At 44.3% G+C, this 13,819-nt stretch overlaps 1 protein-coding gene across 1 annotated transcript in view; it reads left to right on the top strand.

Moving 5' to 3' along the window:
* Positions 1 to 13,819, top strand: part of TMEM132B (transmembrane protein 132B) — a 229,659-nt gene that overhangs the window by 49,783 nt on the left and 166,057 nt on the right. The window contains exon 2 of the mRNA XM_053993808.1: positions 11,587 to 12,466. Coding sequence (XP_053849783.1) covers positions 11,587 to 12,466 — 880 coding nt within the window. The remainder of the gene's footprint in view (positions 1 to 11,586; positions 12,467 to 13,819) is intronic.

Raw genomic sequence — 13,819 nt, 5'->3', positions numbered from 1 at the left:
GACTTCACTGACAGGGAATGGCACAGGTTGGGTGGTCTCAGAGATGCTCCCCTTCGTGTCCAGGGTTTATTCCATCCTTTCCTTGCCAACCACTCTTGCCAAGCCGAAGCATCAGAGCAGCTCAGACCTTACATCTCATCCTCAGCTCCCAGTCCTGCAGCCTCCAGCAAATGCTTATTTTAGCACCAGCTGGCTCTGATCCCTTTGAACTCTCTGATATGAGATTAAATGTTAATTTATTACATATCATTATAGGATTATATGTTATCTCTAGGATAATGGAATCCAAATGTTAGAATAGCATGTTGGAGATTTAGTGCTTGTACACATTTCCTCCACTCAGGAAACAAGAATAGCTAAAGGCACAAGACTGCACAAGAGGTGAATTAATCTGTCTGATCACAGCTAGCCGAGAGCTCAGGCTCTGCAAGAGTAAAACCAGAGGTTCATAATCTTTTTGCAGAGTTCAGAAGCAGAGGAGCTGTTGACTGAATTTACTAAAAAATAAATAAGTATGAAGAAATTGTTATCTGCTTTGGCTGTTCCATGGGCAAAATCCCATGGATAAATTATGCAGTGTGAATTATGTGCTTGGCTCTAGATATAAATGCCAGACAAAGCAGAGTGCTGAAGTGACCTGGATGCTGGATTTCTGCAGAATTTCATTCTCTGGGCTGTGGGTAGGTGAGCAGTGCTGGATGTAATAAGATCTGACTTGAACTTGAATTGACTCAAACTTGAACTGCGGTAGTGGTGTTTCCACAGAGAGGTTTAGAGGTGATGCCACGAAGCAGAAGGTGAACATGGCTCTTTTGCTGTGCCTGTCACTGCCCATGATGGCATTTTCAAATGGGCAGATGCTGCTGCTGAGCTGTGATGAGCTGCATTCTCAGCACACCCAAATGCTGTGCCCAGGCACGTTGGGCTGTGATAGTGATGTCCTGTGACTCTTATTAAATTTTATAATTCCTCTGTCATTGAGAAAAGAATTAGATCCAGCCTTTTGCCTTCTCAGGCAATCTCAAATCTGGTCTAATTTACTCCTCTTGACTCTTGGAGAGTTTGGAAATGCTGTCAGCTAATGCTCATTATCTTTTATTGCATTAATACATTGACATGAGTGAACCACACAGCAAGTATGACCTCATCCAGATTTGGGTTTTGCTCAAGAGTTTTTATTCTTTGCCTGTAAGTCAATAATTGTCTGTGAGCAAGGTAACTGTACTTGGTGCCTCGCAGCATGAAAGTCACAATAAGGTTTCACTCTCTTTACACACAAATATTTTGACAAGATCTCCTTGAACTGCCTCCTCCAGAGCTATTGGGAGTTTTCATTGTGCTTAGAAAATCAAACTCTAAATTGTGAATTGGCACCAGAGAGAGGAACAAACCCCCAAGAAGTCCTGGGTGAGGCCCCTTCTGCTGGCCCCGAGAGGAGCCGTTCTCCACGTGTGAATGACAAGCTGCAGCCTTTGATTGCTGTAGTAAGAGAAAAGCAGTACCAGGGGAGGGTTACTTTGTCCTTTCTGACAGCATCCGCCGTAAGTTTGTAAAATATGTCAAATGTGTATTCATAAAGTAAAATAATGCATTCAAGCATGAGAAATTAGGCTTTGTTCTGGTACTGGGATGTGCTCGAGCAGGGCTGTTTCAAGGAGCAGGGGAGCAGGTCAGCAGTCACACTTGGAATGCAAAGCTCTCTCACTCCGTAACAAATTAATGGAGTTGCTTGAGGCTGTTGTCATTCCGAAAATAAAATGTTGAATTAAGTAAAGAAATCTGAGACAAAACAGAAACTTTTGTTCTGGGTATTTTGGGCAGGGGAAAAGAAGCAGGCTGTCATTAGAAAGGAAGGATTTGGGTTTTCATGTGCTGTTCCTCGAGAGGCAGACGTGAATTGATAACTCGGTGATGTCTGAACTGCAGAACTAGGCCTGTGTGCTTGCTCCTGGGGGAGTCAGAGAGCAAATATTGCTCTGGGAGTCTGCTTACACCATATTGCTTACTGGTGAGAGCAATGCTAAGTGCAGGTCGAAGCCTGGGTTCAGAGAAAAAAGGCCCAGACATCTCTGAACTAATAGTGGGGGATCTGTAAAGCCGTGGAGCTTTTATTTAAAGCAGCCAAAAGGCTGCATGCCCTCGCAAGTCTCTGTCCTGGAACTTTGTAGCTTGTCCTTCAGTTTCCCAGTGGGAAAACTCCCTGACAAAGCCAGGCTGCACACGCTTGGAATGATCTCTGGGCTGTGGGTTTGCAGGATGGGGACACAAATCTTGCTGGAGGCAGCTGCCTGCACCTCTGGAGTTCAGCAGGGAGACCTAAGGGAAAGCTGATTTCTTTCCACACACCTGAACAGTGCAAAGGTTTAAGCAGGAATTTACACTGCTAACAGTGCCCAAAACCAGCGTGGGTCGACAGAGATCCAGCAGAAATGGGGAGGGAGAGGAGAATTGCTCCCAGCTCAGAGCTGTGGGGCTGCTGCCCCACCTGGATTTTGCTCTGGGTGTCTCTGTTGTGTTTTTCCATGGTCCCCAGCAGGGCCAGGCTTGGCACAGTCTGCTCCTGGGATTGCAGTCACAGAGGGATATGGACGTGTGCTGGTGAGACAGAGGATTTTCTCTGCGTTCAAGACATATCTGTGCTCTTAATAACTTTCCAGGGGGTTTACTGTAAGCTGCTTTTGTGGTTTCACACAGCTCTTTGGGTCCATCAGTTCTGAGCTCCTTGTCTCCAAGAGCTTTGAATCAACGGGATGGAGAATCCAGCGAAAGCCCATTGTTCTGGAGAAAGGCTTGGGGCCAACCTTCCTCCTTTCTGACAGTGCCTCTGGAGAATCACACTTTAATATCCTGTAATTTTCAGTTCATGCAAGGAATTTTCCAGTATCTCCAAAGAGAGATGCTTACATGGGGACAATCACGAGTGCCCTGTGTGAGCCGTGGGTGCAGGAATGTTGGAAGTCTGCAGAATTCTAGTTCCTTTCCTTCATTTTGGGTTTAGGTGTAATACTCAAGGCCACTGACTACAGTCACAAGCTGGGGTTTGTAAAGAGAAGCACAGCCAAAAATCAGTGTCCTCCAGAGGATGAGGGGGAGGGTTCAGCCCAAACCAGGTGAGAAATTATTGCTTAGAGGAAAAATGGAAAATGCTGAAGCAGATTTAGGGAAGGATCCCTTTGAAATAACATGTGCTCCTTAAGATGGAAATGCAGGAAATGCATTCAGCACTGTGTTTCTTTGCTTTGTTTTAATGCTGAACTCAATCTGGGAGTAATGGCAACCTGCCTTAGTGATCTGGGGAGCAAAATAGGCTTCCTGAAAATTTGGGAAGAGGAGTTGAGAGGGATTTTGTGGTTCCTGGGAGGCAGCTGTGCCACGGAGTTGTGGGATGCTGTTTATACCAGCACCCCTTGTTCCCTGCCCATCCTTTTGGGGTGACATTTGCTGGGGGGTGAGGGCATTTACCCCAGTTCTTTCCTGCTGTGCCAGGGAGGAACTTTGTGAGAAATGGGGACGCACTTTGCTGTCCAACTGTGGCTGCTTAGATCAATATCTGCAGCCAGAGAGTGATTTTAATAAAAGGACTCTCTCTCAGCTTTGCTATCTCCATGACAGATAGACCCCAGCTGACATAAATCCTGGCCTTTCTCCTGTCAGTCTCTTGGCTTTGTGTGACGTGTAGGTGTTTTGACACAGAATACAAATATTTCACAGTTGGCTAATGGTTTAGAGCATATATTTAAGAGATTTACTTTTGCAATCACCTGGTGCCTTTAGTGAATGTGTTTGGCTTGTAAAGCCTCTCTGTTATTTGGAGAACATATCCACACATTCCCATACATGTATTCATTTTCTGTTGTTTATGAAATACCTCTGAGGGAAAATGAGTTTTGCTTTGGATAATGGTAGGGAGCCCTCTCCTAACCTTCGTTTTAGCAATGAGAACCTCCAGTGGCTGTGACAAACCTTATTTATCAGGTGCCAGGAGGGATGCACAGGGGTTGTCAATGCTGGCAGCTGTGTTAGCAGCTGTTTCTCCTCTCCAGGTGACCAAAACAAAACCCCTGCATGGTTAATCAGGTGTTCTTTAAACTTCAGGTTAACTTGCACTCGTAGCTCTGTCCTTCAGTTCTTTCAGCTGATGAATTTGTTACCTTTAGCCTCCAATTGTAAGTGGCAGGACAATTCCCTGTTGCTTTGCATAAGAGATGCAGAGAAAACTTGCCAAGAGCAGCCTGTGACTTTTAACCACTGTATTAACAGCCCTGATCAAAACTAAAATGGCAAGTTAGGCCAGTGATCAGCCCAGCAGAGCAACCTGAGCCATTGCCACAGCCACAATAAATGAGAAAACTCCTGGGGGGTTTCCTTTCTTCAGCATCCTCCCTGCTCTGAGGTGTGGGCAGCCAGAGCAGCTTTGTTGGTGTCTGCTCCGAGGTGGCCTGGGCTGTGCTGATGTGAAATGGAGAGAGAAATTCTGTTCCCCAGCTCGGGAATGGGCTCCAGGGAGGGCCGAGGAGGAGGAGGAGGAGGAGGAGGCACACACTGCTGGGGCTGCACATGTGCCCTGCTTTGGATAAATACATGCTCTGTTCTGATGAACAAGCTGGGCCTCCTCCTTCCCAGTAATAACAGTGTTAACAATCATCTTCCCAGACAACACAAATAATGAGGTAGTGCCTTAACAAGGCAGTTCCTCAACCCTTTATAAGTGGAGCCTTGCTTCCTTGGAAAAGGATAAATCTCTAATCTGCTGGGTGCAGCGCTGCTCTAAGGGGTTTTATTTTCAGCCAAGTAAAAAGTCAGGGTAAACCTTGCATATTTCTCTGTTGCATTTACCTCACCCTATTTTGTTTGCTTGAATGTCCTTGTTTAATGTTGTGGCCTCTTGTTTTGCAGTTGCTTTAGGCTCACCTGTGGCGTGTTGCAGGTGAGGGAAAGCAAATGAAGAGTGACTGTACCAGATCAGGGCCCAGCAGCCCCTTTCCAACAGCACCCAAAGGTGCTTGGTAGGAAAGAGCAAGGTCCAGCAATCACAGACAGTGCTTCCCCTAAATGTGCTCTCAGCAGCTCCTGCCTTTGCCCAAGCCTGATTTAGGGAGCAATATTCCCTCTGGAGTCCAACACTTCACGTTTTCCTTGCCAGCCTAATGGCAATTTTAAGCCTTTTTGTTTTTCTCCACTTTTCCAAACTTTTGCTGATAGAGAACCCTGAATTAATCTTCAGGCCTTTTGGGTATTGGATTACATTCTGTCCCAGTCCTTTCTGTGACAGCAGTGCTGGAACTGGCATGGGATGCTAATCCTTCTGTACCTATTCACTCAGTCGTAGAGGAAAATGCATGAAAGCAAATTGCTAGTCCAAGCTAAATTTAGATTTATTCAGTTGGAGTTAATTATAATCTTTATTTAGTCCCAAGCGATGCCTTCTTATCATACACTTATTATAGCTGAGAAAATTAATTTTTATTCTACCATAAAGGTGAATGTAATAATCTGGGTTCAGGGAAGGGATTACTTTAATAAGATTTATAGGCAGCCTTTCAGACAGCACGGTTTTATTACTATCTGTAGGTGGCCTTGCTGCACACATGTCTTTCAGTATGGGTGACTGTGCAAATTGCAGGCAAGCTAAAAACTCTAGAAAGCACCAGCTCAGAAACTTCACCATCCAACTTAATCTGCTGGCAGTGGCAAGCAGGCAAAGCACTTGCCTTGCTTTGGAACACAGTAACACAATTTATGGCTCAATGTGTGGCCTGATCAGGGCTTTCATTCATATGCATGGTTTAATTTTGCACTTAAAAATGTATTTTAGTAGACAAAAGATTTATGAGGCCGAAGATGTGCTTTAAAGCTTTTTTGGAAGCGGAGTGCTGGGTAAACATAGGCATGTGGTTTCTCTGTTACTCCAGCCCATAAAACCAGGTGCCTTAGTTATGTTTCCCACTGTACAAGGTTCAGAGGGAGCAATAAAAGCCTCTAGAAGGTTTGGGAGGAGAAGCTTTAGTGAGGAGGGAGCCAGGAGCTCCGATGTGGCAGGACTGCTCTGCCCGTGGGCACTGAGCCTGCCACAGCCTGGGTGGAAATGGGCTCCTCCCAGGACCCTGCAGGTGTCAGTGTCTAGGAGAGGGTGAGTGAATTCTGGACATTCCCTGATCTGCTGAAAGGGAGGTTGGAGCTTTGACACCCTTCTGGAATGAGAATGGGCCAGAACGTGCAGCTGCAGAGGAGTCTGGGCAGCAGAAGTTTGACTCAGAAGTTTGGAGATAAGGATGTGAGACACTGTCCCAAGCCAACAAAAGTTAATTAACCTCTCTTCAGTTTTAGATGTTTGGATTAAGTTGAATTTTTTTTTTTTTTAATTGCATCTTTTTTCTTGTCTTTCCAAACAAGCTGCTGGTCCAGCAATGTTTTGCAAAGCAAATCTCTGTCTCCACAAATGTGTAATCAAGATTGAATGGAAGGACTGTGAATTGGCAAGTCCTACATCGAGTTCTATCCTTACATCAAATTAGGATAAGAAGAAGAGAGAATGAGAAAAGTTTTAAAAGGATTTTATCATCTTTTCTCACACTATTATTTTTTATATCTTGACAGCTTCTGGTCTGACTTTAATGTTAAAAATGTACTGGGAGCACTTCTTAACTCTTTCTTGCAGTATCATTGTACTTTCAAATTACTCTTACAGCTGGAAACACTACCTGGCATTGTGGCTCTTCTGTGCAGTGGGGTTCACTGGGTAACAAAGCCAAGCAGTAAAGGAGTGAGGCTTGTTTGGGAATGGAAGGAGGTGGAATTTTTCCTACTTTAGTTGGGTGATGGAATTTTACCCCTCAGGGTGACTGTGGAGGGTTCTCCTCGTTTTCCTTATGAATGTAAAACTGAGGAGATGAGTCACAGGATGGGCTCTGAATGTAGGAAGTAAACAGTGACATCCTCCTTTCCTGGCTACTTCATTGCATTTCGAGTGAGTCAGGGAGAGCACGAGGGGGGTGTTCATCCCTAAATCCTCACACAGCCCGGGCTTAGCCTACTCAGAGTGCTCAGATGATGAATAAACTCGTAGTAGACTTCCACACTGTAATCATCCTCCTCCTTTTCCTCCTGCCAGCCCCAGCAGAGTTTTCCCAGCTGTAGCCAGGCCAAATCACCTTGGGCAACCTCTCACGGCTGGGGTCTCTGAACAGCATCCCTTGGCAATATGAGAGAAAGTGACCTACACAGCTGGTCCAGAATTAATTGTTTTCCTATCATTTATGAGTTCCAGAAGAGCTTTCCTTCTGTAGACACCCTATTCTGGGGTACAGTGTGTTTTTATTCAAGGCCAATGCCTGCAATCCCAGAACAAAATAATTATTATGAACAGAGCCATTTTTATAGTGGAATAATGTACATGTGTAGTTTGATCTTTATGGTGTTTCAGAGAGGGCTGGTGGGAGGGGCTGGTGATTTTTCTCCTGTACAGACAAGCCATTGATTGCCTCTGTGAGTCATGGATAACATCATAGCACTTACTGGCACCACATTACTTGAAATGATTCCTCTCTTACAAAGAGGAGTGTCTGTATGAGCTCGCTCTACAGTTCTGATGATGCTGCAGGAAAGATGAATTTTAACATTTTCACAGTTTTTCCACAGGTGCAGGATTGGCTTCTTGTTTGTTTTCAAAGAGTTGCAATTTTAAACAGTTGTTGTTCCTTGCACCTTCGGCTTCAGAATTACTGATGGCTTATGGAAGACTTGGCTCCTGTTAAATAGTTTGCTAAAACAGAGAGAAGATTTAGATGTGAAATTTGGATTTATGTTCCATCAGGAGCTATTTTCCTTTTTAGCTACAAAATGATGGTTTTAAAAGACTTTCCTCTTACTACATCTTTCAAATAGCATTGTTTCTAACACTGACCTGCCACTGCCACCACTATCTTCCAGCAGGATACTTGTTTTATTTCTTATTAAAAAGTATGAAATCTAAGAAATTCAGTGAGAGATTCCATGAAATCTTGAGTTCCACGAATGGCAGATTTTTGTTGCACAGTCTGTCCTGCAGCTGTGGCTTTGCTTCTCTTTTAGTCCTGTGCTGCTTTTTGTGGTGGCAGTCCAGGGACAAGTGAGATTAAAACCAAAAATGGTGGATAATTTCATGGTTAGATAAAAAATGGTCAAGAGAACAGAACAGAAGCTTCTTTTGAGGTCTGAGCTGGGCAGGGTGTGGACCAGGAAGGGACATGTCTGATGCTCAGCACTGCGTGCTCTGTGCCTGCTGCTTTCCTCCCTCTCTGTGCCTCAGAAACATCACACAGGTATTTTCTTTCCAGCTGTACTCTGAGTTTGCAGGATGAGCTGGGCTGTGAGGATATTGCCCAACTCTGGAGGGAAGGATTTTAAGCATAAAATTGCAGTGATGATGTTTTAAAAGCTGACCTGTTGCTGTAGGGGTCAGTAGTTCCTTAATCCAAATAAGCATCTTAAAAGGGGCAAAGCACCTGCAGAGAATCTGTCACAAGGGAAAAGTTTCCCAAAATTCCAACTAAATATCTCAATTCACATCCAACAGTGTGTTATTTCCACACATCTCCCCTCAACACCCCCAGTGCCCCAGCAGTCTGAGCAAACCTGACTGCTCTGTCTGAGAAAGCACTGGGCTCTGGGGAAGATCATTTGGTCCCCATTTACGTTTCCTCAGCTCTTGCTCTCTTTTGGTACCTAATTAGAATTAACCCACGTTCTGGTCTAATGTTCTGCCCTCTTTCATCTTGCTGGAGTGCTTATTAAAGGAGCAGGTGATTTTTTCATGGCATTATTGCACACCAGAAAGCTCCAAATGTTTCTGGTTTCTGATTGTTGCTGCAAGGAGATTGATGCTGTGGTGCTGATGTGCTGAATTAAAAAGGTGGGGTGTTGGCCTGCCACTGTATGAAGTATTTCTTTTTAGATCTTCCTACAGCATCATAAAATGCTGCTAAATTCAGATATCATATTTTGTTGCAGGCTGGTTCTAGGACAAAGCCCAGCCCTGTCTACTGATGTTTATGGCTTCCCATATAAGCCTTCAGACAAAATTTGTATCTCATTTTGTTTGAGTTACAGCGGGATGATATCCTAGTGCTCGTGCCAGCTCTGAGCAGAGGCACTGAAAAGTTGCTGCTGTAATGAAATGGAGGAAAGGGAAAAACATCCCTTTTAAACTTCCTGTAAATCACTGCTTGAGAGAGATAAAATATCTACATAAAGCGTGTGTGGGAGTCCTGTAATGTAAACACAAATGCATTTAAGCCTTGTCTTGTTTTTGGTTTGTAACTACGTCAGTGTTTAAATCTCCTCTGCAACCTGGTGTGCCTTGGGAGGAGATTTTACCTCTTGCTCCAGAAATCAGAGGGTGCTCTCTGCTGCTCTGGCTCCTTGCTTGTCTGCTTGGCTGCTTATCTGTACAGCTGTAAAGTTTTTAGGTTAAATGCGACTCCTCAAAAGTATTGCTTTCAAATGCAGTTCAATTTATTTACAATTAATCCAGAAAGGGACTCGTCCGCATTTGAATTTTAGCAAAGAAAAAATACCCTTCTGTCTCTTCTGCCTCAGCTTTCCCAGGATCAAAGTTCACTTTCTGCTCCTGAGTTGGGAAGCTGCACGATGGCAGAACGTGTCAAAGTGCCCAGTAATAATGTGCTTAATAAACCACAGAGCAGAAATGGGGCTGCTAAAACGTGCCTTGGTGCCTTTCTGCCTGGGGAGGGAGAGAACCCGCTGCCCATCATCCACATGGGGATGGCAGATGTGCCAGGGAAGGACCAAGGTCAGTTTTCCTGACTAGAAAAGTGGATGTCCCATGTGTGATGCCACTGCCAGTTTCTCATCATCTGGGTTTCTGCATTTCACCGTGGGCTGTGCTGGTGTGTTCCAGAGCTGGGCTGATGTTTGTGATGGGAGCAAGGCAGGGGACACCTGGCTGGGGCTGCATTTGTTAAGCTGAGAGGAAACCCTGACCTGATCCCCAGGTGCAGTGGTGAGACAGGAGATCATTGGCAGAGTGTTTCCTGCTGAGAATTTTTTTTTTTTTTTGGCTGCTTTTGTATATTTTTGCATGTTTATTCATTCCCACAAAGAATATTCCAATGGCTGAAAAAATCGCCGTGACACAAGTAAATATACAGCGAAAGTAAAGGCAAAAGTGGTGAAATGAGAGGCTTTTAAACAAGTGTAGATAATATCAAACTATCGAAAAACAAATGACCAGAATTTCAACTGGGAACAAGAGTGGAGCAAAGTCAAATGGATGGGATTTGCCCTAGAATCTGTCTTTGATAAATGTAGGCTTTAAAAATACACAACCTGAAAAAAAATGGCTTAAATATTAGAGCTTTTATCTCTGCTAAATCGTGGCTGCAAGTATCTGAGTCATCTGGCTTGAGCAGGTGTAATTGTTTGTGTGTTGTGTATCTGCTCTGCCCAGCCCTGACAAACAGTGAAATCACCACTCAGCTTCAGAGAGACAATGAGAGCTCTGACCTTAGGCTCTGTCATTGTGCCTTTGTTATCTCTGTGCATTATGGAACTGCTGCATTTTAATTCCTTGGGTTTCTGTTTGTTTCCTCTGAGGCAGTCCCAGGAGCTCGGATTCACCGGCTTTTTTTGTTGGAGCCTAGGAATTGTTAGTTTGAAAGAGCCACTGTTTCTGGTAGGATCACAGCCCAGACTGAATATATCTCACTATTAATTAGAGATCAGCCCAAACCAAAGATATCTGTTTGATCCCTCCCTCCCTCTGGAATCTTTTCTTTCCTGGGAAAAATCGCTCAGTGCTGGCTGGAGGATTGACCATTGTGTTGTAGAGAAACTTTTGTGGTTTCCAAATGTGTTTTATTCTCCTCAGGAATTAAACCAAAAAATCCTTCTAAGTGTCTGAGAACCTTCTGTGTGTAAAGGATTTCTCCTTCTCTCAAGTTCACTCTTGCCTCTAAATCCATCCCTATCAAACCCATATATTTTATTGTGAAAAGTTTTGGTTTCAAGAACATGAAGCTTTTATCAGGTTCTCACTAAATTCCAAGCTGCTGACCTGGCAGAATGGATTGGGAGTGATGCAGATGTTCAACCCCCATTGCTCTGTGTGCTAGTGATGGTAGATGAAAGGAAATGTTCAGTTTTTTACTGCTTAAACTGTTCTGTTTTACTGCTACTAATATTCAATATGCCAGTTTCTTTGGCACATCGAAAGAAGGGTGAGGAGAAGCTGAAAGTTTGATCTGATGATAAAAGAAAAAAAAAAAAATAGACTGCCAGTAAAAAGTTTGGGAAGTTAGTTTGGGATCTGGCCAATCAATCCTCTCCTGGTGGCACCCAGTACTTGATTAATGGCTTTCAAGCAGATAACAGCCTGGGGAAGGTGGAAAGGGAGCTGTACAGCTGCTGCACTGTTTCCAGCCTGAGCTTTGATCAAAAGTGTTATTCCACGGTACCTGGGTCAGATTGTTCCGTACTTGTGGCCAGCAGTATTGATCTCCTGTAATCCATTGCTTTTGTCAGCAGCTGAGGGCCATGCTAAGCAAACATTTGAGTTTCTTTCTGTTTCCTTTTCTCTTTGGCCCGCAGTGGTGGAGAGCCGAGGAGGGATCATGGACAGCATCCAGAGATTCTCAAACCTGCCAACGTATCTCCCTGCGAGCCCTCACGTCTCCAATGCTGACACTTTCTTCTTCCTCAAGGAGGCCAACCAGGATATCATGAGGAACTCCAGTTTGCAGTCCAGGGTGGATTCATTCTTTATATACAAAGCCAAACAGCCACCTGTGCTAAATGCCACGTATGGACCCTTTTCTGTTGAACAGCCCGTTCCCTTGGACCTCATGCTGACTTCTGCATCTTTTGGTTTCACAAATAAATTCACTTTTAATTGGAAATTAAAATCCCACATAATCAACAGCTCCATCTATTCCAACAAACCTAAAATACAAACCTTGTTCTATATTGCGGGGAAGGACTGGGATGACTTCGACTCTGAGGAGATGCTGCCTTGTGTGAAGATGTTTGCTTTCCTGGAGTCTAGGGAAGTGGTGGCCAGCTGCAGATTGACAGGCCACCTCGGATTATGTGTTGTGGAGCTGGAATTGTCTCCCAGCTGGTTCAGCTCCCCTCCACCCCTGGTTTCAGAGGAAACAGCCTCCCTGGAAGGGATTACTGTGGAGCTCTTCTATAAGATTTATACAGTGGATGGGGAATGTTCTCCAGAGGATGCAAAATGGGAAAACAATATCCATGCAGGTGAAGGGAATGAACACCAAGCTTTGTCAGCTATGGAGAGGATTGGTAGCATCGTTGTTTACCCAAATCAAGACAAATTAAAGCAGTCTTCGCTGAGGGTGGATGAAAATATCATTATTCAATTACCACTCAGCCCGGTCAGAGAGGGTGACATTGTGACCTTCCATGTTTTCCTGGCTGATTACTCGCTTGCAGACCAGTTTGTATTAAGGTAAGAAAGTTTTTTAACTGTTGTATGCAAAATAAATAGGGGCAAATCAATGCTGGGTGTAAATCTTCAGTTATATTTAGTGTTTTCTTGAGAGAACTTCTGCATTTCCTCTTCAACAGGGGAAAACCATAGATAGTCTTGAATTATCTGTGTGGATGACACTTTTTGGACCATGGGCATTGATTTTAAAATATGGGCTATAAATTTTTGTTTGATTACTTTTTGTTTTAATTCTGTTTGCTTCTAGGCATAATTCTGCCTCTTAAATTCTGCCTCTGTAAGTCAGCCAGGGTAACTGCTGCGACGTATTTTGCTAAAGAGTTTGCAGGAGGGTTTTCTGTTTCTTTGGTGAAGTTCCCTCTGTTTTTATTGACTTGATCATCATCATCTTTCCAAAATGCACGGGCTGCATCCTGCACAGGTCAAACGTGGTGAGAGAACTCTTGCTGCATTGTGTAGAGGTGAGAAAATGAGCTCAGCCTGTGGAGGAATCCTCTGGCAGAGCCAGGATTTGGGGCTAAACTTTGCAAGTTGTCTTCAGTTTTCCTATAAGATCGTCCCATCCTGCCTCTTAAAGCTTTTGACTGCTAAGTTTCGTGGCCCATTTTTGTTTCCAGTTTGGGGAATCTCTGTTGACCTTTCCTCGTGAATCTGCCTGTAATAAGAGAATTCAGGCATTTCTAACCACCCCGAGGGTTAGTGCTGAGTATCTGTTATGTCCTTCGCTGTCAGACTCTGGGTTCAGAGCTGCACAGGGACCAAATTCAGAGAGAAATGTGAGCCAGACTGGGGGAATAGAAGGGCAAAAAGGTAATTGGAAAGTGTCATCTGCTGTAAGGATGCGAGACGCTCGGGAAAGGAGGAGCTGCAGCCCGTGCAAGGAAACCTCAGGGCAGATTCGTGCCTTACTTCCAACTTCTTGATCCGAGGAGGATGGGAGCAGAACGTGACACAAGTGCACTTTGGGGACAGATGTTGAGAAAACAGACAGCAAACCTTATGCAGCACTTTCAGATCATTCAGCATTTGTGAAGTAGCACATGAATATTAATAAACTTACAGATTGCTGCCTGAATAGGGACGAGGGATTCACAGCACAGCGCTGCTGACGGGGGGGAAACGCGTGAGAAATATAATGGGGTTTAACCAAACTTTAAAAGGTTTAGGTCAGGGAGGGGCTTCCTTTAAACACAACTTCTTCGTGCTCTTCCGTGGATTTACTGTTTTTAATTTGTTAAATATGGATTTGGCCAGCATCCACCGTCAGGGGATGGCCTGGCCTCACGGAGCAGTCGGGTTTCAGCAGGCGTGTACTGATCCTCAGTGCTATAGCAGAGAGATTATAGAATTTGC

The sequence above is a fragment of the Vidua macroura genome, chromosome 18 (genome assembly GCF_024509145.1).
Source record: "Vidua macroura isolate BioBank_ID:100142 chromosome 18, ASM2450914v1, whole genome shotgun sequence".
In the NCBI taxonomy this organism is placed as follows: domain Eukaryota; kingdom Metazoa; phylum Chordata; class Aves; order Passeriformes; family Viduidae; genus Vidua; species Vidua macroura.
Note: the sequence above shows the minus strand (reverse complement) of the source record. Positions and strands in the feature narration are given on the sequence as shown.